Below are 25547 nucleotides of genomic sequence, written 5' to 3' on the forward strand. Positions count from 1 at the left end.
GATCTCCCACCAGGGAGCTGCCCACATGGCACAGCAGACCTCTCCTGACTCGCCCGCTACTCCCCTCAGCAGTATATTTCAGTCAGTCTACCAGTTCTGTTCACCGCTCTGTCTCTGGTGAATCCTCTCCCCCTCTGGTGAATCCATCCCCCACACCTCTGGCCTGTACCCCAGTTCTTGTATGCATAAATAAAATAAATCTTTTTTAAAAAGACACTTAAGCTAATAAAATGTTTACCTATAGGCAGCACAAGGAAACGGGTGGAAGAAGTGTAGGACAAGGAAGGGTATGACAAGATAGACCTATTAGATTGTTTTGCTTTTTGAACCATATATAACTGTGTTTCCTATAACAAAATGAAATAAAATTGCTAAGATTGAGGCAGATGGCAGATCTACAAGGACTCAAATGGAAAGGCATCCCTGAGATAATATTAACTGGGGAAAGCAAGTTGCACAACAGTGTATATGTATGTAAAATGATCCTTGTTGGGCAAAAATGCACATTACATTTCCATGTATGTAGAAAATGCTTAAAAGCATACATAATTTAATTTTAACAATAATAACATTTTGGGGGTGATTCTGGAGGCAAGGAGAGGAGAGTGGAATCACACGTCTTATTTTCATAACTCTCTTTTTAAAATTATTGTTTATATACAGTGAAATACAAGGATCTTAAGTTGAATGAGTTTTAGCAAATCCCTATAATCCACCCCTCAATTAAAATAGAGAAAATTTCTCTCCCCTCTGGGGGAAAAATAAGTTCTACCATCACTAGTACTGCTATTTTCAATTTAAAATGTTTAATTACCATTATCTCATTTAAGAAATATTTAGTGTTTAACAGTATCAAGCACTGTTCCAAGCATTAAAAATATACTATAGGAGAAGACCCTTTTCACAAAGATGGCGCCAAAAGTAAAGAAGGAAGCCTATGCCCTCCCAAAGCCTAAGCCAAAGCAAAAGCTTTGAAGGCCAATAAAGCAGTGCTGAGAGATGTCCACAGCCAGACTCACAAAAAAGACAATCTGCATGTCACCCCACCTTCCAGCTGCCCAAGACACAGGAGGCAGCCCAAACATGCTGGGACGAGCACACCCAGAAGAATCAAGCCTGATCACTCTGCCATCATCAAGTTCCCCCTGACCACCTGACCTTGAGTCAGCCATGAAGAAGACAGAAGACAACAATACACTTGAGTTCATTGTGGATGTCAAAACCTACAAGCACCAGATCAACAGACTGTGAAGAAGTTCTATGACCTTGATGCTACCAAGGTCAACACTGACAGATAAGATCAAGAGAGGAAGGCGTATGTCTGCGGCTCCTGACTATGGTGCTTTGGATATTGTCAACAAATTTGGGGTCATCTAAACTGAATCCAGCTGAGTAATTCTTTTTTCACTATATATGTGTATGAAAAATAAATACATCCTTGCCATCAAGGACCTTATCTTCTTGTTGGGGAGAGAGAGCTGAACACTCTGAAGAAGCAAATGTCAGATATAAGTCATAGAACAAATAATATATTTTTAACAGTTACTGAGGGTTCTATAGGATGTTTAAGTCATCTGTGGATATACAATCTTCCAAGTATAATATTAAAATCCAACAATTTTATTTTGATGCCATGCATCTTTTATCCCAAACATTATCTATCTGAAGTTTTACAATTTATAAGCAAAAAAAAAAAAAAGCTTACAAATTTCCAGAGAAACCTACAATCAGGGCCTCCCTGGTGGTGCAAGGAGTTAATATGCAGCACTATGAAGCTATCTGCAGTCACTGCAGCAGGAGTTAGATCCCAGCCAGGGAGCTACCCACATGGCACAGTAGACCTCTCCCGACTCGCCTGCTGCTCCCCTCAGCAGTGTCTTTCAGTCAATCTGCCTGTTCTATTCCCCACTCTGTCTCTGGTGAATCCTCTCACCCCCCCCAACACCTCTGGCCTGTACCCCAGTTCTTGTATGCATAAATAAATCTCTAAAAATAAAAGAAACCTACAATCAAATGAAAGAAAAATAACAACAAATTAAAACAGCCTGATAAATTATAATCCAAATAGAATTCCAGAGGCAGAAGAGAGCTGAGTACCAGGATTAGTGAAGAAAAAAAAAAAACACTAGGGTAGCTCTGCCATGAACCCCAAAACATACCAATATAGAGCTATCAGGAAGCTTATCATGCTCAGCTTAGTAAGGACCTACTAATCTAAATGGGTTACCACAATGGAACAAACCAGAGTAAAAGAACAGTGATCATATTTCCATCCACACTCTTAATATTTGCACTTGGATGTTTCTCAGAATCTCAAATTTAACATGCTTACAACTCAACTCTTAATTTCTCTGAAATCTATACTCCTCTAGTCTTCCACATCTCACTAAGTGGCATCTATGTCCATTCAAAAACCTTAATTCAGAAATCCAGAAATTGCTCTTAGTTTCCCTCTCTCTTTCATCCATTATTGTTTATTAACTCAGCAACATTTTATTGAGGATCTACTACTTGTCAGGCAATGACCTTGTTAGATTCTGAAGAATACAATACACAAAATAGTTTTTGCCCTCAGGAAGTTTGCATTACAGTCATTCAATTGTGTCTTGTTACATCTATTTTTAAAATATGTCTCCAATCCATCTATTTACTTCTATATCCATTGGTTTCCCTTTAATCCAATCTAGCATCATTTCTTACCAGGAATGTCCCATCTGTTCTTCCTACTTATATTTATAACCCTCACAAATCAATTTACCACATAGCAGCCAGAGTAATATTTTAAAAATTCAAATAATATCACTGCCTAATTTAAAACCATTCAATAGCTCCTAAATACAAGGGCACTTAGAATAAAATCCAGGACCTCTAATATGATTTACAAGGCTCTGCTTTTTTTTTTTTTTAAGATTTATTTATTTATGCATACAAGAGCTGGGTGTACAGGCCAGAGGTGTGGGGGAATGAGAGGATTCACCAGAGACAGAGTGAGGAAAAGAACAGGCAGTTTGATGGAAATACACTGCTGATGGGAGCGGAGGGCGAGTCAGAGAGGTCTGCTGCGCCATGAGGGTTGCTCCCTAGCTAGGCGGGAGATCAAACTTGTGCTGCAGAGGCTGCAGATTGCTTCATAGGTTAAGTCTTAACCCCTTGCGCTGCCAGGGAGGCCCCTACAAGGCTCTGCTTTTAATAAATGTACCTCATCTGCTTATTTTCCATTTGTAGCCTCCCTAGCCCTTTTCAATTGCTTACCTTCTCTCTCTCTCTCTCTCTCTCTCTCTCTCTCTCTCTCTCTCTCTCTCTCAGCAACTTTGCAATACTGTTCCATCTGCCTGACAATTTCTTCTTTGATCTCCTTGTTACATAGCTACCTTCTACTCATCCTTCACCTCTCATTCTAAATAACCCCTTGCTGAAAGAAGGCGCCTTTAACCCTTTAGTCTAGGGTACCTCCCTATTACCAGGTCACATAACACCCGGATTTTCTTCTTGGTGGCATTTGCCAGACTTGTAGAAGACCATGTCTTAAAATAGGGGCTCATTGGGCCTCCCCGGTGACGCAGCGGTTGAGCGCTGGGTTGCGAAGCTGCCCGCAGCCTCTGCAGCGCCGGTTCGATACCCGGATGCTCCCTGGCCACCGGAGGAGGGTCCCACATGGCGCGCAGACCTCTCTTGCCACCCGCTGCTCCCCTCAGCAATGTACTTCGGTCCTTCTGCCTGCTCTGCTCCCCGCTCTGGCTCTGGTGAATTCTCTCACCCTCCTGCGCTTCTGACTGTACCCAGTGCTTGTATAAATGAATGAATGAATGAATGAATGAATGAATGAATAAATAAATAAATCTTAAAAAAAAAGACTAAAAAAAAATAGGGCCTCATTAAGGCAGGAATCATATCTGCCTTGCTCATTGCTGCTTTTTTGGCACCTAGGACAATGCCTTGCATATAGTAAGCAGCTAATTAATATTTGTTATACAAATGAATGGATGACTCACCCACTGCTAGACTACACTAGTGTTTACTCTGTTTTTTTTTTTTTTGGTGGGTTCTTCAAGCCTATACTACATTCTCTCACATTATAGTCTCACATAATATGAGAACAGTGTACCCTGCACCTCTTAATTTTCAAAAACATATCAAATATATGAAAATCAGTAGTTCTTCTGTAAGCTAGCAATGAACAGTCATAAAATGAAATTAAAAGCATAACTTACAGTAACATCCAAAACCATTAAACATATAGGAATAATTTCACGAAAGGTATAAAAGGGCACTACACTAAAAAATATTAAAACATTGCTGAGGGAAGTTAAAGAAGACCTAAATAAATGGAAATACATGCTATTCTCATGGAGTGTAAGTCCCAATATTAAGATGACTCTTTTCCCAATAGATTTAGAAGTTTCAATGTGATCCCATTCAAAGCACCTTGCAAGAATTTTCCCCTCTGGAAAGTTAACAGTGATTTTAATTTACTTTGAAAGACAAAGGACCAAGAATAGACTACCTATAAAGCTATAATAATCAAGACAATACAGTATGAACAAAAATATAGAGAAATAGGTTAATAGCACATGGTAGAGAGTCTAGAAATGCAACCACATTATCAATAAAATTATTTTCAACAAGAGTGCTAAAGCTGTTCAATAGAAAAAGAAAAATATTTTTGATAAATGATGCTGGAAAACTGGACATCTGTATAGAGAAAAAGAACCTTGAACCCTACCTCACTGAGTTACTATCTCACACTACATGGGAAAATGAATTTTAAATATGGTAAATAGATGAGTCACTAGGTGTCAAATAAGATCCCTTTGCTCACCAGTGATAGTCACTGCTTCCTCTAATACACTGCTAGAGCAAGTATTTTATGCAAAATAAAGCCCATGTGCTCAAGTTACACATACGTTGAGATGCTTGCCTTTTCTTGGTTTCAAAGCTTTAGCAAACTCTTCAAGTACATCTGAATCGAGATTGAGGATACCGTAGTATCTGATTTGCTGAATTCCTTTTGGAGACCAATAGCCAAATAGCATTTATAATAAAATTTATGTAGCTCAAACAGATAAAAGAACTATGCCTATAAGGAACCCTACTGTGACTAACCCATCAGACATACTTTTATGCATCTTCCTACTAACATTCTCTTTCTTTCGACTTAGCAGTAAGTCTCTACACTCTTTCCAGAGTTTCCATATTACCCACTTTACCTAATTTCACTTTCCAAGGGTAACTGTTTTCTTTTTTGTTCTGTATCAGACTGCAAGCTTCTAAATCACTGACAATGATAAATGGGAAATTTTATATGCAAATGTATAGTTTTTGAAGTGTTTGTAAATTAAAAATTCAGTGAAATGCTATCCTAACATCATTTGGATCCATTTGTACAATCACAGTTACAAAGACTAGTCCTTGTACTAGATCAAATTCACTTGAAAGCGGGCCTCCCCTGGTGGTGCAGCGGTTGAGCGCTGGGCTGCAGGCTGCCAGCAGTCTCTGCAGCGCCGGTTGGTTCCCCGGCTGCCGGCGAGGGTCCCACAAAAACAAAACAAAACAAAAACAAATTCACTTGAAAGCATTTGAATTGGCCACAGTGGAGTAAAGGGATATGGTCGTTGGTTCTCAGACTGCGATATGAGGTTCAGACTCGGGCAATGGAGGCACCTTGGGCTTATTCTCAGTCATATGGCCCACATAGGTTGGGTGGAAAACTGGTGCCTGTTGTTGATGTTGCCAATGTGTAGGATGATGCATCTGCTGAGGACAGGGGTTGCTTCTACTGGTGGCCCTGATGGTGACATTGTACTCCTGAGCCAGCTCCCAGTCCAGGGCCCCCATCTCTTACAAGCTTGTAGTAATTATTATTGGAAGATTCAATTCTGGAAGGTGCATTTTCTTGTATACATGAATGTATCCAATTCATATTATGTATACATGTCCTCCCTGTTTTCTCCTGAATCTGGACCCAGAGTTTTAAACAGATGATTTAAACAGGTGTAGAATCTTCAGGAATCATTATGGAATGAAAAGTAAAAGTCATCTTTGTGACTGTGTCATTATTATCCCGAATTTCTATCTCGATATAATGGCAACTGATCCCTATCCCCATTCTTGCTTCCAAAACCATCGTATATTTTTATCTCTTTGTAGGGCAACATACTTAAAAGTTTTTATTTCTTCACTATTGTGCTCAAGGGCGAACTGGACACAGGTACACCGGGCTGCAAGAGCATACTTGATCTCCACTTTGATGCCCTCCTCTGGTCAGTGGCCCTCATCCTCCATTCACCATGGAGGTGTCTGGGGACATGTCATCTCAAGGGCAGACCCCCATATACATTCTGGCTGAAATGGGGGCAAAGAGGGGCTCACAGTTGGCATCGACCACCTGGGTTGTGAGTGGTGCTGCTTTGTGGTGGTTATCACTATCTAAGGGTGTCAGGACTACACAATGACTAGACTGCTTTTCCAGGTCTAGTGGCTTCTCTAACATAAGTTCACCATACTTGTTTTCCACCATGGGTCTCTTTTACTTCAAAGACAAATACAGAATTGCTGCTGTGTTGTAATTTTGTAAATGAATTAACTTCTAACATCAAAATCTTCTGCAGGTTTTATTGCAAATCTTGTTCCAGGCTGGATCAACTCAGATATTTGATTCGGTAACACTCCTGCTGAACTGGGAGGTATAAATGTAAGAGGCAAACTATTGCATGTGGCACATCTTTTCTATAGTGTGTGGCACATTTTCTCTGGGTTCAACCTGTTACTTGCAAGTAGGCCTCTACTTTCTTAACTCACAGTGAAGTGTTCTTTTACCACCTCAGGTAAGACCTGGACACTTAGCTGGAATCTTTGACAAGGTCTGGTTAGGAAAGTCCCCCCCAGCAGGAGTCTGATGGAGCTCCTCATTCATCATTGTTTCTACATTGACTGGTGGTGATGCTCTGAATCCCTACTCTAGAACTGCAGCCTGAAGAAATAAGATGTTGAGGCTTCTGAAGAGTTGAGAGCAAAAATGTTTCTTACTGGACTTTGCAAGTTGAAAGTCAGCAGTACTGTCTTATCCATGCAATTAAGTATTCCTGGAAATTTATATCCTCAGTGACTCCACCACATAAAGTCAAAGCAGTGACTTCTTTTTTATTTCTTCCTGATGTTTAAAAGTATTTTCACACTGAGTCTCTTTACTTTGGGGGGAGGGAGTCTTTGCTTTTTTCATATAACAGTGTGGGAATAAACTGAACCTGCAGCTATACATGTATAGCAAGCTTCTAAGACATTTCACAACATAGAAATCTTATGGATTGAGGTACCTATTTTAAAAATTTGACAAGTCTCCAGTTCATTGGCTTTGCATAGATATGTCAGAGAGTTGGCTTTTCTCAGGAGTTTGATATAGAGTGAGAGTCCATGTAAAATAATTGGTTTTACACTATGATTTCTTCTTGAAAACCTGAGAAACCACTTTCCAATCATTGAATCCAAGTCTTTTATTGAATATATAGGAGGTTTGCAAACTAATGTGTGAAAAGCTTCAGAAACTTAAAAGATGAACTAAGAAATTATACTTGTTCTCAATGATCTTATACATAGATATTTTTATGACCTCTCAGAGTAATTATGGAAGTGCTGATTTCTTTTGCATATATAAAATTATTTTATTTGACTGTGGTTCATCTGATGACAATTTCTTCACATTTTCCTAAATCAAAACTCTTTTCATTTGGTATCTAGAAAACTTATCTCTGTCAAAGATTGTTCAGTTGCCTTTGCCATAGGCTGCCTTTTCCTATCAATATTTAAAAATGTGTCTAAAATGATCTGCTTTGTTATTGATAATTTTTCCTAAAAATGAACTCTAAATATGACATTTTCCAGAAAGTACATCTGTCACTTCTAGTATATACACATTAATTTGGTCAACAGCTCTTTACAACCATGTGTTTGCTTTAAAATTCTTAAAGGCTTTCTTGAGGTATATTTGATATACAAACTTAACATATTTAATATGGAGATGTTTACTTCCTTGAACTTATATTTTCATGAGGAAACACCAGTTTTTCACCAGAACTATCCAATTCATATCACAGCTATTCTATATGTAACTAAGAAAACTGGGATACAATTCCCTCATTTATTATTAGCCTTCTAATTCAGTTTAAAATAATCTCTGGGTTATAGTCTCAGCAAGTTGTACAGTTTCAGCAAGGACCCTAGACTGTTGCTGCTGTAAGGAGTATAATGTATCTTCTAGATTGGGAATGAGGGATACATGTGATAGATTACATTCCAGTTTTAGGTGCTATAAAATATGGTGCTTCAATTTTTAAGTTATAGTTTAACACTCTGGTTGACCTCTTAGATTAAGTGACTGCATACCTACTTCCCCCAATACACATAGGAATATAGAGAAGTCTTTGACATAATTTCATTACTGGAACCCGAAGAAATACAAACATCCAAAACTATTGCCCAGCACTCTAAAAAAACAATCAATAAAAGTCACTATTCGTCCTAAATTATCAGCAAATATATCAGAGCTAAGATTGATATTTTGTGCAGTCATTAACTTAAACTCATTGTGTCCAAAACCAAAACTACATACAGCTTTCAGGTTTTGATGGTCCATTTTCCAGTATGATGATCCTATCATTCCTACTGGAGTGAATTTATCCTTTAAATAGTAAGTGTTATTGGCCCCTGGCTTAGGTTACAGTATGGTTCGTACAAAAAAACCAAACAAACCAAAAACCAACTCTCATAAAATTGTTGCATTCAATAAAACAGTCTTTCTTGGGGCCTCCCTGGTGGTACAAGGGGTTAATACGCAGCACTATGCAACTGCCGCAGCCACTGAAGCACTAGTTCAATCCCCAGCCAGGGAGGTGACCCACATGGCACAGCAGACCTCTCCTGTCACGCCCGTTGCTCCCCTCAACAGTGTATTTTAGTCGATCTGCTTGTTCTGTTCCCCACTCTGTTTCTGGTGAATCCTCTCACCACCCCCCTCCAGACCTCTGGCCTATATACCCCAGTTCTTGTATGCATAAAATAAATAAATCTTTAAAAAAAAACAAACAGTCTTTCTCCCATCTCATATAACTCCAAACAGTGCCTTCTCAATCAAGAATATGCCTAGGTACTTAAGATTTTTAATTAGCTTTCATAAATTATTTAGGACAATTTTACTTATACCCACAGGTCATTTTCATGGTATCACCTGGAGAAGCAGACAAATCATTATTTTCCTAACAGAATGTCCAGTGTGCTTACATTGAAGACATAATTCCTTTTTCAATCAACAAGGTAAAATACTACTACTGTTGGGGCCTCCCTGGTGACGCAAGAGTTGTTAAACACAGCACTGTGAAGCTATTTGCAGCCTCTGCAGCATGAGTTCAATCCCCCGGCCAGCCAGGGAGCAGCCCACATGGCACAGCAGACCTCTCTTGTCTTGCCCACTGCTCCCCTCAGCAGTGTATTTCAGTCAGTCTGCCTGTTCTGTTCCCCACTCTGTCTCTGGTGAATCCTCTCACCTTCCACACCTCTGGCCTATACCCCAGTTCTTGTATGCATAAATAAATAAATCTTTAAAAATAAATAAATAAAATAAAATAGTAGTTAATTAAGTACATAATATGAACCAGATGGTTTATACATTATCACTAGTCCTCACCACAATGTGTCAAGTTATATATTATTCATATTTTGCTGAAGCCAAAAGAGAGTAAATAACTTGTGAAAGATCACACAGGGAGGAGTTACCTCATTACAAAGCTGCTATTTAATTTAAATCATACTACATCTAATCCGATAATTTCCAGAGCACATATATTTGTTCATTCAACAACTATTAAATGAAGCCTATTTAGCTCAAACTGGAAGCATAGTTGAGGTCACTGATGTTTGAAATACAGCTTAACACTCATGACTATTCATTTCCCTATGATTTGCCCCTAAACTGGGTTAAGTGAACAGAAATCAGCAAAACTAGACTATATTAAGTTAGTTTCCCAAATAATTTCTAGCATGTTTTATTTCTTTCATTTTGAGTTGACCACAGTATGAGAACTGGCCATGTGATAAATAATTTATAAAACAACAGGAGTTACATTATCCTCTGTTCCCTTCAACATTATTTAGAAGGCTCTACTTACTCAATTCTATTTGGAACTTAATATCAATACAAAGTTTGCATTTTTTGCACATAAACTCAAAACTTTCTAAAGAAATTAGAGAAATAAACCACACTTCTTTTATTTGCCCTGGTTGTCAGGACACATAAGGCGATATGCTAATCTCAGTAGTAGTAACTTTCTCATTTTGGGGGCCTTTGATTATTGTTCATTCCCTAAAGGCTTTCAGCCCTGTTTTTAATTATTCTGAGGGTAGATAGGCAGCAGATAAGGAAAACATGTGATTTTATATCCTGTTACAGAATTCACCAAAAGAAACCAGGCATCTCACAGGTTTTAACCACACTTTCCCAAGAATGACATACTTTAGCACTCAGTTTCCCTTCAACATTCTACAATAAGCAAAAGAACCCCAGGAAACAGAGTCTGTGCACTTTCAAAGAGTTTTCCATGTGTTAAAGTCATAGAAAATGTAACAAAAGAAAGACTAGTGCAAATTTATCAGTGTCAAAAATGCACACAAAATGTAATTCAGAAACTAAATGGTTCACAAAGCCCTCATTAACACCATTTCAGTAGATAAAATGGACAAGAGAAGTATTTAACCTGGAATTAAATACATTCCCACATTATATTCCCAAAATCTATAGGGGGTGAAAAATAACAATCTCTTCAGTTTTTCTTTTGACAGCACACTGTTTGCATATTTCAGTGAGAGATTCTTAAGAACATAATAAATAAACTCACCATATTTGGAAGTTCATGAATGATTGATTTGAGACTATGAAATGACTTAGGACCCTGAAAAGTGTAAATGTATACATCCCTAATGAGCAGAAAGAATTACTGTACTTTATGAATTTGTTGGTAATTTCATGTGTAGTTAGAAGCTGCTCTATTTATAACAATTATTAAAACTTTCATTTATACTTTTTATTGAATTATCCCCTCTAGAAGGATTTGTATTCTTAACATGTAATTAGAATCAGATGTTCTACATAAAGCTTTTCATCCAATGTGGGGGCGAGAAGACCGATTAAAAGCAGGAAACAGTTTATAGCTGGTATATTAAATTATAAAAATTGCAGCGCATTAACAGTACTTTATAAAGTGAATATGATTTTTTATATGTAACATATGCAAATATATTTGAAAATGTTATAAATAAGGCTTGAGTGAAGGTAGTCATTTAAATTTTCTGGTGTCTGCTTTATAAATTCCGGTATGTGCTAATTATATATAGTAAGAGATTCTTTGCTCAAAGCTCATAGAAAAATATTGGATATAGACTCACCTGCATTAATACATGATTCTCTTTAGGAAAAATGGAGTCACCTGACAGCAAAAGAGGCTCGCTTTTCTCACAGCTCTCCTGGCTGATGAGCGTGTCCGCATAGTTGGGCTGCGGGAAGATAAGATGACTCTTCCTCGAGTCCGCGGTGAGGGAGACCTCGTGTGAATAGGTCTGCAGGAAAGCCCGCACCCCATCCAGGCCCACAAAGTTAGACACAGGCACACCAGCCAACTTGCTTCCTGAAGTGCGGAGCACACGTGACCTGTGCCAGCGCCTGAGTCTGAGCGCCATCAGCACGAGGACAAAGGCCAAGAAGATGCAGGAGATGGCAGCCACCGCCACTACCAGGTAGAGAGTGAGGCCAACATCATCGGGTTCGGTGGGAAACTCAAGGCTGCTTAGGCCAGCCAGGACGTCTGGGATGCTGTCGGCCACGAACACAGTGAGCGTGACTGTGGCCGAGAGCGGGGGCTGGCCGTGGTCCTGGACCACCACCACCAGGCTCTGCTTGAGCGCATCTCTGTCCAGCAGGGCCCGCGCGGTGCGCACCTCGCCCGTGTGCAGCCCCACTGAGAAGAGCCCTGGCTCGCTGGCCTTGAGCAGGCGGTAGGACAGCCAGGCGTTCTGGCCTGAGTCTCTGTCCACCGCCACCACCTTGGTCACCAGGCAGCCAGGCTCTGCAGAGCGGGGTGCCAGCTCCACACCAGTGGAGCCATCTGTGGGGAGACTGGGATACAGGATCTCTGGGGCATTGTCATTCTGGTCCAGCACAAATATGCTCAGGGACACATTGCTGCTGAGGGGCGGGTCCCCACTGTCATATGCCATTACTTGTAGCTGCAAATCTCAGAACTTCTCATAGTCGAAGGAGCACAGTGCATATAGGACTCCTGTGTCTGAGTTGATGGAGACATAGGAGGACAGAGGTACTCCCTGGAGGGTATCCTCAACCAGGGAGTAAGTGACCTGGGCGTTCTCTCCATAGTCAGGGTCATTGGCAGTCAAAGAGACTATGGAGGCCCCTCTGGGGTTGTTTTCTGTGATACAGGAAGAGTAGGAAGCATGAGAGAAGGCAGGCGGATTGTCATTGGTGTCTGCCACATTCAATGAGATAAGAGTTTCTGTAGACAGAGGAGGACTTCCTCTATCAGTAGCAGTGACAGTGAGGTTGTAGCTAGGAACAAGTTCCCGGTCTAGGAGTGTGTCTGTCACTAAACTATAGTAATTTCCATAAGACTTTTCTAATTTAAAGGGCAGATTCCCTTGGATGAAACAGATAACTTGTCCATTTTCCCCAGAATCTTGATCATTTACATTTAAGAGGGCAATCAGTGTTCCTCTAGGAGAGTTTTCCAGAATGGAGCTGGACAGAGAGGTGACAACTACCTCAGGGGTATTGTCATTCACGTCCAAAACTGTGATCAGGACTTTTGCTCGTGCAGAATATCCTGCATTATCCACTGCTTGCACTTCCATCTCATAGAATCCCGATTCCTCGTGGTTTAGCTCTCCTATTGTTGAAATTGTCCCTAATTTACAGTCTAGCTGGAAAACTTGGGCCGCCTTGTTGTCCACATACCGGAAGGAATACATCACTTCCGCATTGGCTCCTTCGTCAGGGTCAGTGGCCTTTACCACAAGCAGCTTTGTGCCAACGGCCACATCCTCCGGAACGCTCACTCTGTACTCGGATTGAGCAAACGCTGGTGCATTGTCGTTCACATCAACGACCATGACGCGGATGCTTGCGGTACCAGTGAGGACTGGGTCGCCGCCATCCGAGGCCGTGAGAACCAGGTGGTGAACGGCCTTTTCCTCGCGGTCCAAGGGGCGTTCCAGCACCAATTCCGGGTACTTATTCCTATCCGCTCCGCTTTGCACGTCCAAGGAGAAGAGGGTATTGCTACTGAGTTCGTAGCTCTGCAGAGAGTTCTTCCCTGAATCCGGATCCCAAGCGTGGGGAAGGGGGAACCGCATCCCAGTGGCTGCGTTTTCACTCACTTTTATTTCTAATTCGCCTTCCCGGAAATAAGGGGCATTATCATTAATGTCCCTCACTTCTACCACCACTCCATATATTTTCACTTTATCCTCCATCAGAATCTCCAGAATTAATTGACATTTGATAGCCCCCATACAGAGCTCCTCCCGGTCTATCCTGGCTGCGGAGATCAAGCTGCCGCTTCGCGGGTTCAGAGCGAAAAGCTGCGTCCTACCTCTGGAGACGATGCGGACTCCGCGCTCCGCCAGTTCCTGGGGCTCCAGCCCCAGATCCTTGGCGATGTTGCCCACCCTAGAGCCTTTCTCCAGCTCTTCAGGAATTGAATAGTGGATTTGGGTGCATCCAGTCTCCCACAGAATCCCCAGAAATCCCAGCAGGACCAGCCCTTTGCAGTACTGGTGCGGTAGCGCAGGAGTCATTGTGATTTTCCTCAGGGATTATTTCCAGTTCTTCCCTTGACCACCAAAGTCAGGATCAGCTCTTCGGCCTGGAATCAGACAGATGGGGCGCGGGAACTTCTCTGCTCGTTTTCCTCTCAGTCCCGGAGATAGTTAGCTTCTTTTTATGTGCGCTTTGTGCTTCAGGCGCGTGCACCTCGAGCCGGACCTCGCCGCTTTCTCTCCCTGATTGGTGAACAGCGGCGCTCAGAGTCTTAACCAATAACTGCATAATCTTGAACTCCGGGAACGATTTTTGGTTTTTATACTTTAAATAGCTCCACCTACCGTTTTTTCAAATAGAGATAGACGTGGTGCTGACTGTAATTACAGTATTTGGTTTAATACAAACTTTAGTGCCCTTTTAAAATTTTCCCTAAATTTTTTCATACAGAGACACCTTCTTGAGATTATCCATAGCTGTAGTTGTATTCTGACTTTTCCAAAGAGTTTTTAAATGATTTTGAAGTTTCTATACATAGTAGTTTTAACCTTAAGATTTGAGTACACCTGCTTTGTCACCTACCCCGCTCCCCAACATATCTCTTACAGGACACCTCCCTAGAAATTTCCCGTTTTGAGAAATCATATAATAGAATGATTTCACTTAGCTATAACTTGGAGCAACTTTTTTAAAAAAGATTCTTAAAATTGCCTGAATGGAAGAACTACTCTAACAACTGGTTGACACTTAACATTTCTAAATCAAAATTTTACAATACTATGTTAATCTAGACATAAGAAACATTGTACTCATTATCGGAATCACACCTGGTAGGAAGTAAAGTGAAAGACACATTGACATTTTTAGAACAAAATGGAGACATTCCAACTTGCATTTACCAGAAATAAGGATAGTACTCCACAACTCTACCAATACATTTTGAAAGAATCTTTAGGAACATTAGTAATCCAAAGAATATTATAAACTTATCTTTTTCTAGGTAACAAGCCTACTTTCAATTACTGAGAACTATTTATCAACTTGGAAGTCTATCAATTCAAATGAAAAAATTCTTGGTCTTGTACTTTCATGAGTATAAGTAGTTCGATTCTGAGGATAAACATGTTTGTTAGGCACACCATAAAATCCTATCTTTAAAGTAGGAAGAAAATATCTATGTACCTCCACAAAAAGATCAGACATAAACCTGACCCAATATGTGGCCTTCAAAGAATCCCTAGCCAATTGTCCTTGAATATTATCAGTCATTAAATATCCTTTCAAAAAAATCTTTTCTTATGCATTTTCTTCTATTTTGTAGTTAATAGTGTAAAGAAAAAGCATTACATACTCAAGATATTGTTTTGAGAAAGTGAAACATGCCCAGTAAGAAAGCATTTACACTTCAAATTATTTGAATGGCAACAGGAATGTAATACTCACTTCACACAGTACAGGAGATTGTGTATGTACACACACACACACACACACACTCTCTCTCTCTCTCTCTCTCTCTCACTATATCTCTGGGGAAACTGTCAAAATATTTCAAAATACTTGAGAGCTAATAATGAAGGTACTAGCCCAATACATAAAAAGAAAATATTGAGAGTGGGCAAACTTGAAATGAGAGTACGTAGATATAATCTATATAAAAATGTCCTGCCAGAATGTTGGTTTGAAAATTAAACCAAATCCATTTGCAAATGAAACGTATTCATTGAAACTCACATAAGTAGAAGCAACAGAGTTAGTTTAACTTGCTATTCTCTTCAATGACACATACATACAATAAACATGTTATAAAGAATTAGGCCATTATTAACTTTGAAAAAGACAAAATGAGACTATACTTCCGTTGTGAATTAAGAGCACACTCACTACTTTGAAAATCCAAACTCAGTAAGAAAACTATATTTTATGTCACATAACTACCCCTAATTCAGCACTCCCCTTGAAGAAAGGAACATTAGCTTTCCGGGAGACTTTAATATGCTAAGGCAACTTATTTGGAAATGTGACATGTTTTCATATAAATATGGAAAATTGGGGAGATGATGAAAAGGAGCCTACACATAAATGAAACTTACCTCCATTAGAGTCTCAGGATGGGAAGTCGACTCGCTGGCATTACAAAGTGGAAATAAGGCCCCAGATGAATCACCACAAAGTATATCCTGTCCTGAACTCAACTGCTCACTACATTTTAGAAAATTAAACTCTGTCTTTCCAGTGTGGGCAACGCACAAATTGTAGGAATAAGGCAAAGTCCCTTCCATGTAGTTGGGGGGAACCACTGATGGTCCAGACTTGACACAGAGACCAGGCCTAAAGCAGCCCCAGGCAGAGGGGCTGGAGGAGTGTCGCAGGCGCAGGGCAATGGCCAGAATCACCGCCAGGAGGAAGAGCACAGAGATCAAGGCCAAGGCCAGCACCAAGTAAAACTGCAGCTCAGCCTGGGGGTCAGAGGGCTCAGGTTGGTCACTGAGGTCTGGCAGGGCCTCCTGCAGGCTGTCAGCGAAGACCAGGTGCAGCGTGGCAGTGGCCAAGAGCGCAGGCTGGCCCCCGTCGCGCACGGCCACCAGCAGGCGCTGTCTGGCCGCGTCCCTGTCGCCCAGCGCCCGCGCGGTGCGCACCTCGCCCGTCCGCAGCCCCAGGCTGAAGAGGCCCGGCTCGCTGGCCTGCAGCACGTGGTAGGACAGCCAGGCGTTGTGTCCAGAGTCAGCGTCCACCGCCACCACCTTGGTGACCAGGTAGCCGGGCTGCGCGGCGCGCGGCACCGTGTCGAAGAGCGCAGAGCCGTCGGGCCCCAGCGCGGGGTACAGCACCCTGGGCGCGTTGTCGTTGCGGTCGCCCACCAGCACGCGCAGGCTCGCGTTGGCGCTCAGCGGGGGCGCGCCCTGGTCGCGCGCCTGCACAGTCAGCTCGAAGGTGCGCAGCTGCTCGTGGTCGAAGGCGCGCTGCGCGAACACCACCCCGCTCTGCGCGTTCACGGACACGTAGGACGACAGCGCCTGGGGGCCCAGGTCGCTGCCCACGATGGAGTAGGACACGCGGCCGTTGGGTCCCAGATCCGGATCCAAGGCACTGACCTGGGCTATAGAGGTACCTGGAGGGTTGTTTTCTGGCACTTGGACCAGATAGGATGGCTGTCGGAAAACCGGTGCGTTGTCATTGACGTCCCCGATGTGTAGAGTGACGCTTCTGCTGGAGGACAGGGGAGGCTTGCCCCTGTCAGTGGCTATTATGGTGACATTGTACTCCGGGATCTGCTCCCGGTCCAGGACCCCATCTGTTACAAGCTTGTAGTAATTATTTGCAGAGGATTCAATTCTAAAAGGAACTTTTTCTTTTATGAGACATGTAACCTCCCCATTTTCTCCGGAATCTTTATCATGTGTTTTGAATAGAGCAATTACTGTTTTGGCTCCTGTGTCCTCCCTTATGGAACTTGATACTGAAGTGAAAACCACCTCTGGGGCATTGTCATTTTCATCTAAGATCTCCACTGTAATTTTACATTCAGTGGCCATGCCACCGCCATCCTTGGCCTCTATGCTTATTGTATAGCTGCTACGGATTTCAAAGTCCATAGGGCCCTTGGATTTAATTTCTCCACTTTGATGGTCTAGCACAAACATATTTCCGATATCACGAAGTGTTTTGAAGGAGTAGGTGATCTCTGCATTGATACCCTCATCCTGGTCAGTTGCTGTCACCTTTAATATGAAAGTGCCAGGGGGCACATTCTCCCAAATGCTAACTTTGTACATATCCTGACTGAACACTGGGGCATTATCATTGGCATCAGTGACCTCGATCCTGATTTGAGTAGTGCCAGTTAGGACAGGGTCGCCCCCATCCAATGCTGTCAGAACCAAGAAATAGGAGCTCTGTTGTTCCCGGTCCAGGGGCTTCTCCAACACCAATTCTGGGGCATTCTTGCCTTCAGTGTTATCCATCATCAGAGAGAAATGCTCATTGTAGCTGAGGTGGTAACTCTGGAGAGAGTTAGGCCCTACATCTGCATCTACAGCTGATTCCAGTCCAAATTTAGTTCCTGGAATTGCAAGTTCATTGACTTGTAAAACAATGCTGTTCTGAGGAAAGTGAGGTGGATTGTCATTTATATCTTCTATCCTCACACTTATATGAAAAACATTTAGAGGATTTTCAGCTACCACCTCTAAGGGCACCACACACAGAGGGTTTTGTTGACAGAGCGTCTCCCTGTCTATTCTGTCACTCACCAGTAAGTCCCCATTCTCTGTGTTCACCTTAAAGTATCGTTTCTCTGCACCAATTCTGAGGTTGCGGGCCAATAAATCCTGCACACGCAGCCCCAAGTCCTCAGCGAGGTTCCCCACCACGGAGCCCATGGCCATTTCTTCGGGAATAGAGTAAGCAATCTGCTCAGAGAGCGCCCCACACAACAAAGAGAGCAGGAAGGAAAAGAGTACTTGCCGCCGCCGGGTACTGCTCCTCTGCTTCGCCCTATTTCCCATCCTTCTCTGTGTTGAAGCGGCTTCGGACTTAGAGAAAAGATACTTTACGAATTGCGTTAAAATATTTACTTCCACTGTGTAGAAAACTCAGCATTCTCCTTTGAAGGCGTCCCCATCCATACTCCAGAATCAGGCTTGCGGAAGGGAAAGTCGGAGACCGGCTCCTTGCCGGACAGTGCCCACCATCCCCCGTAGAACCCTGCTCAGCTCTTGTAGCGCATTGGCCAACAGCGGCGCTCCGAGTCTGTTTGGAAAACTGCAGTCAGCGGTTTCGCACATAATAGGATTCCATATTCCAACAGTTATGTTGAACTGATGTAGAGGGAAGGAGATGGTTTATAAGTTTGGGATGTGTCTATTTTCCAGTGTTTATTACCAAAGAAGGTTGTTTAGATATGGGATCTTATGGAAGAGCCATTAACCCAATAATAATAAAAATTTGTCTTTTTCAAGTGAGAGGAAATGTATTGGAAGAACAAGACAAAGTCTTCTCTGCAGACTTAGAGCAAAAACCACGTGGAAAAACAGCTTCACCAAAGGTAGGGGGGAATTTTGACAGCTATGAAATGACACCCAGTATTATCTTCATTCTGATGTGCAGATAATTTTCCTCCTTTTATCAGAGGGAATTGGAGGATAGCGCCAAGCTACATAGGGTATATTCAGGATAATGCCATAAAGTCTTCCTTGTTATTTATAAAAAAGATTATGAAAAGGATTATTGAGTGTTTTACATTTTCATCACAGATTATAAAAGCATACCCTCATAAGTTACCATATGAATTTAATGACATGAAATGTTTTATTTTTATACTTTCATTTAACTAGACCATATGTGGTACCTTAAGAGAACTTTATCACTACCTCTGGATCAAAATAATCTTAATTTTAAGTTTCAAGACCAACCTTTAATTTTTATTCTCTGAGTGGCGGTTACCAGCTCTAACTAGTTCAGACTATGTTACAAAAATTTATGGAACAGTCTCCCTCTCCCACCAAATATGTTTATATCCTTTTATTTATCTATTTTTTTGGTGAAGTAAAGTGCCTTAAACCTTTAAAATTCCACAAGCAGAAATTGTATACCTAGGTGCTCAAAACACCAACTTTTTTCTTGACTTCAAGACAAATTTAGGTATCTGTTGGCAGAACTTCCCTCTCCTACAGTTTATATTCTCCTTATACAAATATTAGTCACTCACTTTAATTACATTAAATTAATTCCTAAATGAGAAAGAAAAACTTGAAAGGAACATGGATATACAGGTTATTTGGGCCAAATATCTAGAAGTGTGTGAAAGTGCTGAGCTGAATTGATTATGGAGATGAGTCCTGTCATCAAATATGCTGGACAGTGCTTTAGATTACATGCATGTTATTAGGTAACTATCAGAAATCCTATATAACAAATAGGGTTTTGAATATAAGAATTAATGAATTCTTGAATTAATGAATATAAGAATTAATGAATTATATTAATATAAGAATTAATATAATTACATTATATGTAATGTAAAATAAATTTATGAAGGAAATATGAAGGAATTTATGAAGGAAATAAAATGAATTTATGACTCATAAACATATTGAAAACAAAAATATCCCAAAGAATACCAGGTCAATCAGTCCCATAAAGTCTAACTATTCATTCCATCTCTTACATTCATATGAATACAAACTATTCCATATGAATAAATTTGAAAAGTGTAAGAATGTTTAGCAAATTTAAAAATGACTTTTTGAGAAACACGGGGTCAAAGTTAAATTATTTTTATAAGAGAGTTTACTACATTAAAAAAAAAACCTCCAACGCACACGGACACAAAAGTACAAGACAAAGAAAAAAAGGTGGTCCTCCCTGGTGGTGCCAGGGGTTAAGATGCAACCACTAAAGCTATCCACAGCCACTGCAGCATGAGTTCGATCCCCAGTCAGAGAGCTACCCACATGGTGCAGCAGACCTCTCCTGACTCGCCTGCTGCTCCCCTCAGCAGTATATTTCAGTCACTCTGCCTGTTCTGTTCCCCACTCTATCTCTGGTGAATCCTCTCACCCTCACACCTCTGGCCTGTATCCCAGTTCTTGTATGCATAAATAATAAATAAATCTTTTTTTTAAAGAAAAAAGGTAATAAACCTATTTAACCATTAAATTTCATAAGAACAATCTAATGACTTCATGCAGAAATAGAAAAGATGTCTAGAACTTGGGGGGGGGGGAAATGTGTTATATACATTTCCTCTCCCAAGAGTCTAGTGATTAAAAGGAAGTCAGTATGTCTGTATTGGTAGGATAAATAAATGAGACAAAGATGAAGTAATCAACAGGATTGAATAATATTAACAGCCATCAGAAATCAATATATAATTGTTTTGTGCTCTGAGAAAATCTTACATATACAAATGTGTACTTGTGCACAAGTGTTTGTTTATATGTGTATAATAGATTTGAAAAAGGCTAGCAGAGTATGCTACTGAACTAACAGGATCAGATTTGAACATTAGCAGAAAACAAAAAGATAGAATATGATTATAAAGTGGAGGCAGGGCCTCTCTGGTGGCACAAGGGGTTAAGTCATAGCACTATGAAGTTATCCGCAGCCACTGCAGCATGAGTTCGATCCCAGACCAGGGAGGTGACCCACATGGCACAGTAGACCTCTTCTATCTCACCCACTGCTCCCCTCAGCAGTGTATTTCAGTAGATCTGCCTGTTGTGTTCCCCACTCTGTCTCTGGTGAATCCTCTCACCACCACCCACCTCTGGCCTATACCCCAGTTCTCGTATGCATAAATAAATCTTTTTATTTATCATAAATCTTTTTTTATAAAGATTTATTTATTTTTATACAAGAGCTGGGGTACAGGCCAGAGGCGTGGGAGGGTGAGAGGATTCACTAGAGACAGAGCATGGAGCAGAACAGGCAGAGGACAGAAATACACTGCTGAGGGGAGCAGCGGGTGCAACAGGAGAGGTCTGCAGCACCACGTGGGATTCTCACAGGTGGCCAGGATCTAACCTGCAACTTCACGGCACAGCGCTCAACCCGCTGTGCCACCAGGGAGGCCCTGCATAAATAAATCTTTAAAAAAATAAAGTGGAGACAATGGGAAGTTGAAATAGGGAAATGAATAAAAAGTGTTTGTGAATCAACAATTTGAATCACAACCAGTTTACACTGACAGACACAGACACTGATGATAGAAAAATATTACTAAAGTGCAACTTATTTATAATGCCATGATACTGAACTGCACCTTTGAAATCAAGAGAAAATATGCCAAGAATTTTAAAAAATGACTCACAAAACCTTCATGAGAAATTATGGTAATATGATGAAAGGTAAATTATGGCAACTTGATGAAACACACTTGTATTGCACTAAATATGAATGTACTGAATACCTCCCCACCCAAACAGATTTTATAAGCTCAAGGAAAAAGCCACTTAAAAGACTCATGCAGGCCTCCCCTGGTGGCCCAGCAGTTGAGCACTGGGCTGTGAGGCTGCCCGCAGCCTCTGCAGCGCTGGTTCGTTCCCCAGTCGCTGGCGAGGGTCCCACAAAAAAAAAAAAAAAAAAAAAAAAAAAAAAAAGACTCATGCAGACACACCAGTAATTGGGAACAGGGAATAAATCTCACCTGATTGAGCCCAGGGTCACATTTGCCTAAACCGGTACCTGAATCTTCCTGAATCAAAAGAGGCTCGCTTTTCTCACAGCTCTCCTGGCTGATGAGCGTGTCCGCATAGTTGGGCTGCGGGAAGATAAGATGACTCTTCCTCGAGTCTGCAGTGAGGGAGACCTCATGCGAATAGGTCTGCAGGAAAGCACGCACCCCATCCACACCCACAAAGTGTGAGGTGGGCAAGCCAGCCAATCCACCTTCGGAAGCCTGGAGCAGACGCGACATTTGCCAGCGCCGCAGCTTGAGCGCCATCAGCACGATGACAAAGGTGAGGAAGACACAGGAGACCACGGCCACTGCTACCACCAGGTACAAGGTAAGGTCAGAATCATCAGAGTCTGCAGGGGTGCTGAGGCTGCCCAGGTCAGCCAGGACATCTGGGATGCTGTTGGCCACGGCCACGGTGAGCGTGACCGTGGCCGAGAGGGGGGGCTGGCCGTGGTCCTGGACCACCACCACCAGGCTCTGCTTGAGCGCATCTCTGTCCAGCAGGGCCCGCGCTGTGCGCACCTCGCCCGTGTGCAGCCCCACTGAGAAGAGCCCTGGCTCGCTGGCCTTGAGCAGGCGGTAGGACAGCCAGGCGTTCTGGCCTGAGTCTCTGTCCACCGCCACCACTTTGGTCACCAGGTAGCCAGGCTCTGCAGAGCGGGGTGCCAGCTCCACGCCTGTGGAACCGTCTGTGGGGAGGGCAGGGTATAGGATCTCTGGGGCATTGTCATTCTGATCCAGCACAAATATGTTCAGTGATACATTGCTGTTGAGTGGTGGGTTCCCACTGTCCCGGGCTGTCACCCACAACTGCAGGTCCCGGAATTGTTCATAGTCGAAAGAGCGAAGAGCATACAAGACACCAGTGTCAGAGTTGATGGAGATATAGGAAGATAAAGGCGCTCCCTGAAGGGTATCCTCAGCCAGGGAGTAAGTGATCTGGGCATTTTCTCTGCTGTCCCTGTCAAATGCAGTCACTGAGAAGAAGGAGGCTCCTCTGGGGTTGTTTTCAGGAATGTAAGCAGAGTAAGAGGATTGTGCAAAAGTGGGCGGGTTATCATTGTCATCTGCCACGTTCAGCGAGATGTGAGTTTCTGTAGATAGGGGTGGACTTCCCTGGTCTGTTGCTGTCAGCGTTATATTGTAGCTCTGGATGTTCTCCCTGTCCAGCACTGTGTTTGTTATCAACTTGTAATAATTTCCATAAGTCTTTTCTAGTTTAAAAGGTAGATTGTTAGGAATGAAACAGGAGACTTCACCATTTTCTCCAGAGTCTTGATCTTGCACATTTAAAAGAGCAATTACTGTGCCTGGGGGAGAGTTTTCCAGCACTGAATTTGTAGAAGATGTGATAGTTATTTCCGGAGCATTGTCATTTACATCCAGAACTGTGATCAAGAGCTTAGCAGTAGCAGAGAGACCACCACCATCTTGGCCTTGAACTTCCATCTCATATAATCTAGATTTCTCAAAATCCAGAGACCCCTGTATTAAGACATCTCCAGTTCGAGAGTCCAACTGGAATATTCCAGAAGCTTTACTTTCCAAATTCAGGAAAGAATACACTACTTCCCCATTGATTCCCTCATCCGGGTCGGTTGCATTTACCATGAGAACATGGCTTCCAGAGTTGACATTCTCAGGAATACTCACTCGATATACAGACTGTGTGAACTTTGGACTGTGGTCATTAACATCGAGGACCACCACACGAATGAGAACGGTGCCCTGGCGGATGGGATCGCCTCCATCCGAGGCTGTGAGGACGAGGTGGTGAGTTGCCTCTTTCTCCCGGTCCAAGCTTCCCTCCAGCACTAACTCGGGATTCTTGGCCCCATCGGTTCCGCCTCGCACTTGCAAGGAAAAGTAGCTATTAGGGTTGAGCTGATAGCGCTGGAGGGAGTTCATTCCCATGTCTGGATCCCTTGCGTTAGGGAGGAGAAATCGCGACCCCGGCGTTGCATGCTCACTGACTTTTATTTCTATTTCCTCCTCCCGGAAGCTGGGCGCGTTATCGTTAATATCCATTATTTCCACCTCCACTCCGTAAATCTTCAGTGTATCTTCCACAAGTATCTCCATATTTAAAATACAAGAGGACGCTGTCTCACAGAGCTCTTCCCGATCTATCCTGCCCGCAGTGATCAAGCTGCCACTTCGCGGATTCAGGTCGAAAAGCTGCGTCTTTCCTCTGGAGACGATGCGCACCCGGCGCTGGGCCAGTTCCCAGGGCTCCAAACCCAGGTCCTTGGAAATATTGCCCACGAAGAAGCCCTTGTCTGTCTCTTCGAGCACCGAGTATCGAATTTGCTGGGCCCCAGTCTCCCGCAGTGTTCCCAGAAAAATGAATAGTACGACCAACCCGCTGCGGACCCGGAGCAGTAGCCGATTCGCCATGGCTGAGCCTTTATTCCGCGGTTTTTGGGGCCGTTTGTTTGGAAGCAGCTTATGTGTCTACGAGGTCCCGGGCCGACTGCATCCGAAATATATCAGGGAACGAAGGGAAGTGCTTTAAGTTTCCAGTATCAGGAGCTGTGAGTATCCATCTCATTGTGCTTTGCTTTGTAGAAGTAGGGGAGGGGGGCTCATGCGCGCAACTTCCCATTCCCTGGTTGGTGAACAGCGGCCCCCAGAGCCCAATCTTATTATTGCAACGAGAAAAATCCACTTAATGTTTGCATTTCAAAAAAAAGTTACTACACTTACCGCTTCAGGGATCAGACGTATTTGTAAAACTTAAAATTGTATACAATAAAGTATTACATAAAATTATCTTGAAGATTTACCAAGAGCACTTATGGAAGGCGCACTTATTACAGACTTGTTTAATTAAAAAACAAACACTACTGGAACTGAAAACTTTAAGGTTAATTTTGGTTCCTATTAATTTTCACCCACTGAAGGAAACAGAATCGTGAGTGTGGATCCCAACAAAATCACCAGATAAGATGCAGCTGCATGACTATAATTCTCGTCAATTTTTTTGTTGAGTAAAAAGGATGAAATGCTTGAGGATATTTGGATGACATTAGGATTGTCATTTAAAGTACCACAATGAGGCCTCCCTGTGGCCTAGGGGTTAAGTCTCAGCACCACCACCATGAAGGCCCACCATGCCCCATTTGATGTCTTAGTTCTAGTTTGAGCCCGCTGGCCAGGTTGCTAAACTTCATGGCACAGCAGACCTCTCCTGTTTTTACCCGTTGCTCCCCTTAGCAGTGTATTTCAGTAGATCTGCCTGTTCTGCTCCCCACTTTGTCTCTGGTGAATCCTCTCTCTCCACTTCCCACTTGTACCTCTGGCCTGCACCCCAGTTCTGCACAGAAGTAAATAAAATCTTTTTAAAAATACCACAATGTAAAAATATAACATTCCATATCATTAACAGGTATTCTATTTCATGAAAATTTCACCTGAGACCTCTATCTTAAAATGCCTCTGAATAGAAGTATTGCAGCACTGTAAATTTTAGTCTTAACAATGATACCAATACATTTCACTCAGATTTATGTTGGGAACTTTATCAAGGGATTGAATCTAGAATCTTTAAAATTA

General features: G+C 42.2%; 2 protein-coding genes across 34 annotated transcripts in view; both read right to left on the minus strand.

Annotated features, from left to right (window-relative positions):
* The window catches only part of LOC119243347 (protocadherin gamma-C4), a 177396-nt gene that overhangs the window by 49999 nt on the left and 101850 nt on the right, over positions 1-25547 (minus strand). For 2 of the 33 annotated variants that reach the window (XM_037509095.2, XM_037509091.2), the window contains exon 1: positions 21960-24440. The exons of 28 other annotated variants lie outside the window; for them this stretch is intronic. In XM_037509095.2, the coding sequence (XP_037364992.1) occupies positions 21960-24389 (2430 nt within the window). In that variant the 5' untranslated portion in view covers positions 24390-24440. Of the gene's footprint in view, positions 1-15903; positions 19728-21959; positions 24634-25547 lie in introns of those variants that run through there. 3 more of the 33 variants (XM_037509100.2, XM_037509099.2, XM_037509102.2) reach the window with 3 other exon arrangements.
* On the minus strand, positions 10897-15897 carry LOC119243356 (protocadherin gamma-A12-like). The gene has a single exon (XM_037509112.2). It carries the CDS (start codon positions 12256-12258, stop codon positions 11395-11397), a length of 864 nt encoding a protein of 287 aa, XP_037365009.2. The 5' UTR covers positions 12259-15897; the 3' UTR covers positions 10897-11394.

This window comes from Talpa occidentalis, unplaced genomic scaffold, assembly GCF_014898055.3.
Source record: "Talpa occidentalis isolate TD23 unplaced genomic scaffold, MPIMG_talOcc4v2.1 talOcc4.13, whole genome shotgun sequence".
NCBI lineage: Eukaryota > Metazoa > Chordata > Mammalia > Eulipotyphla > Talpidae > Talpa > Talpa occidentalis.

Coding starts and splice junctions, on each gene's coding strand:
- LOC119243356 (XM_037509112.2), bottom strand. CDS start 12,258: ATGGCATATGACAGTGGGGACCCGCCCCTCAGCAGCAATGTGTCCCTG.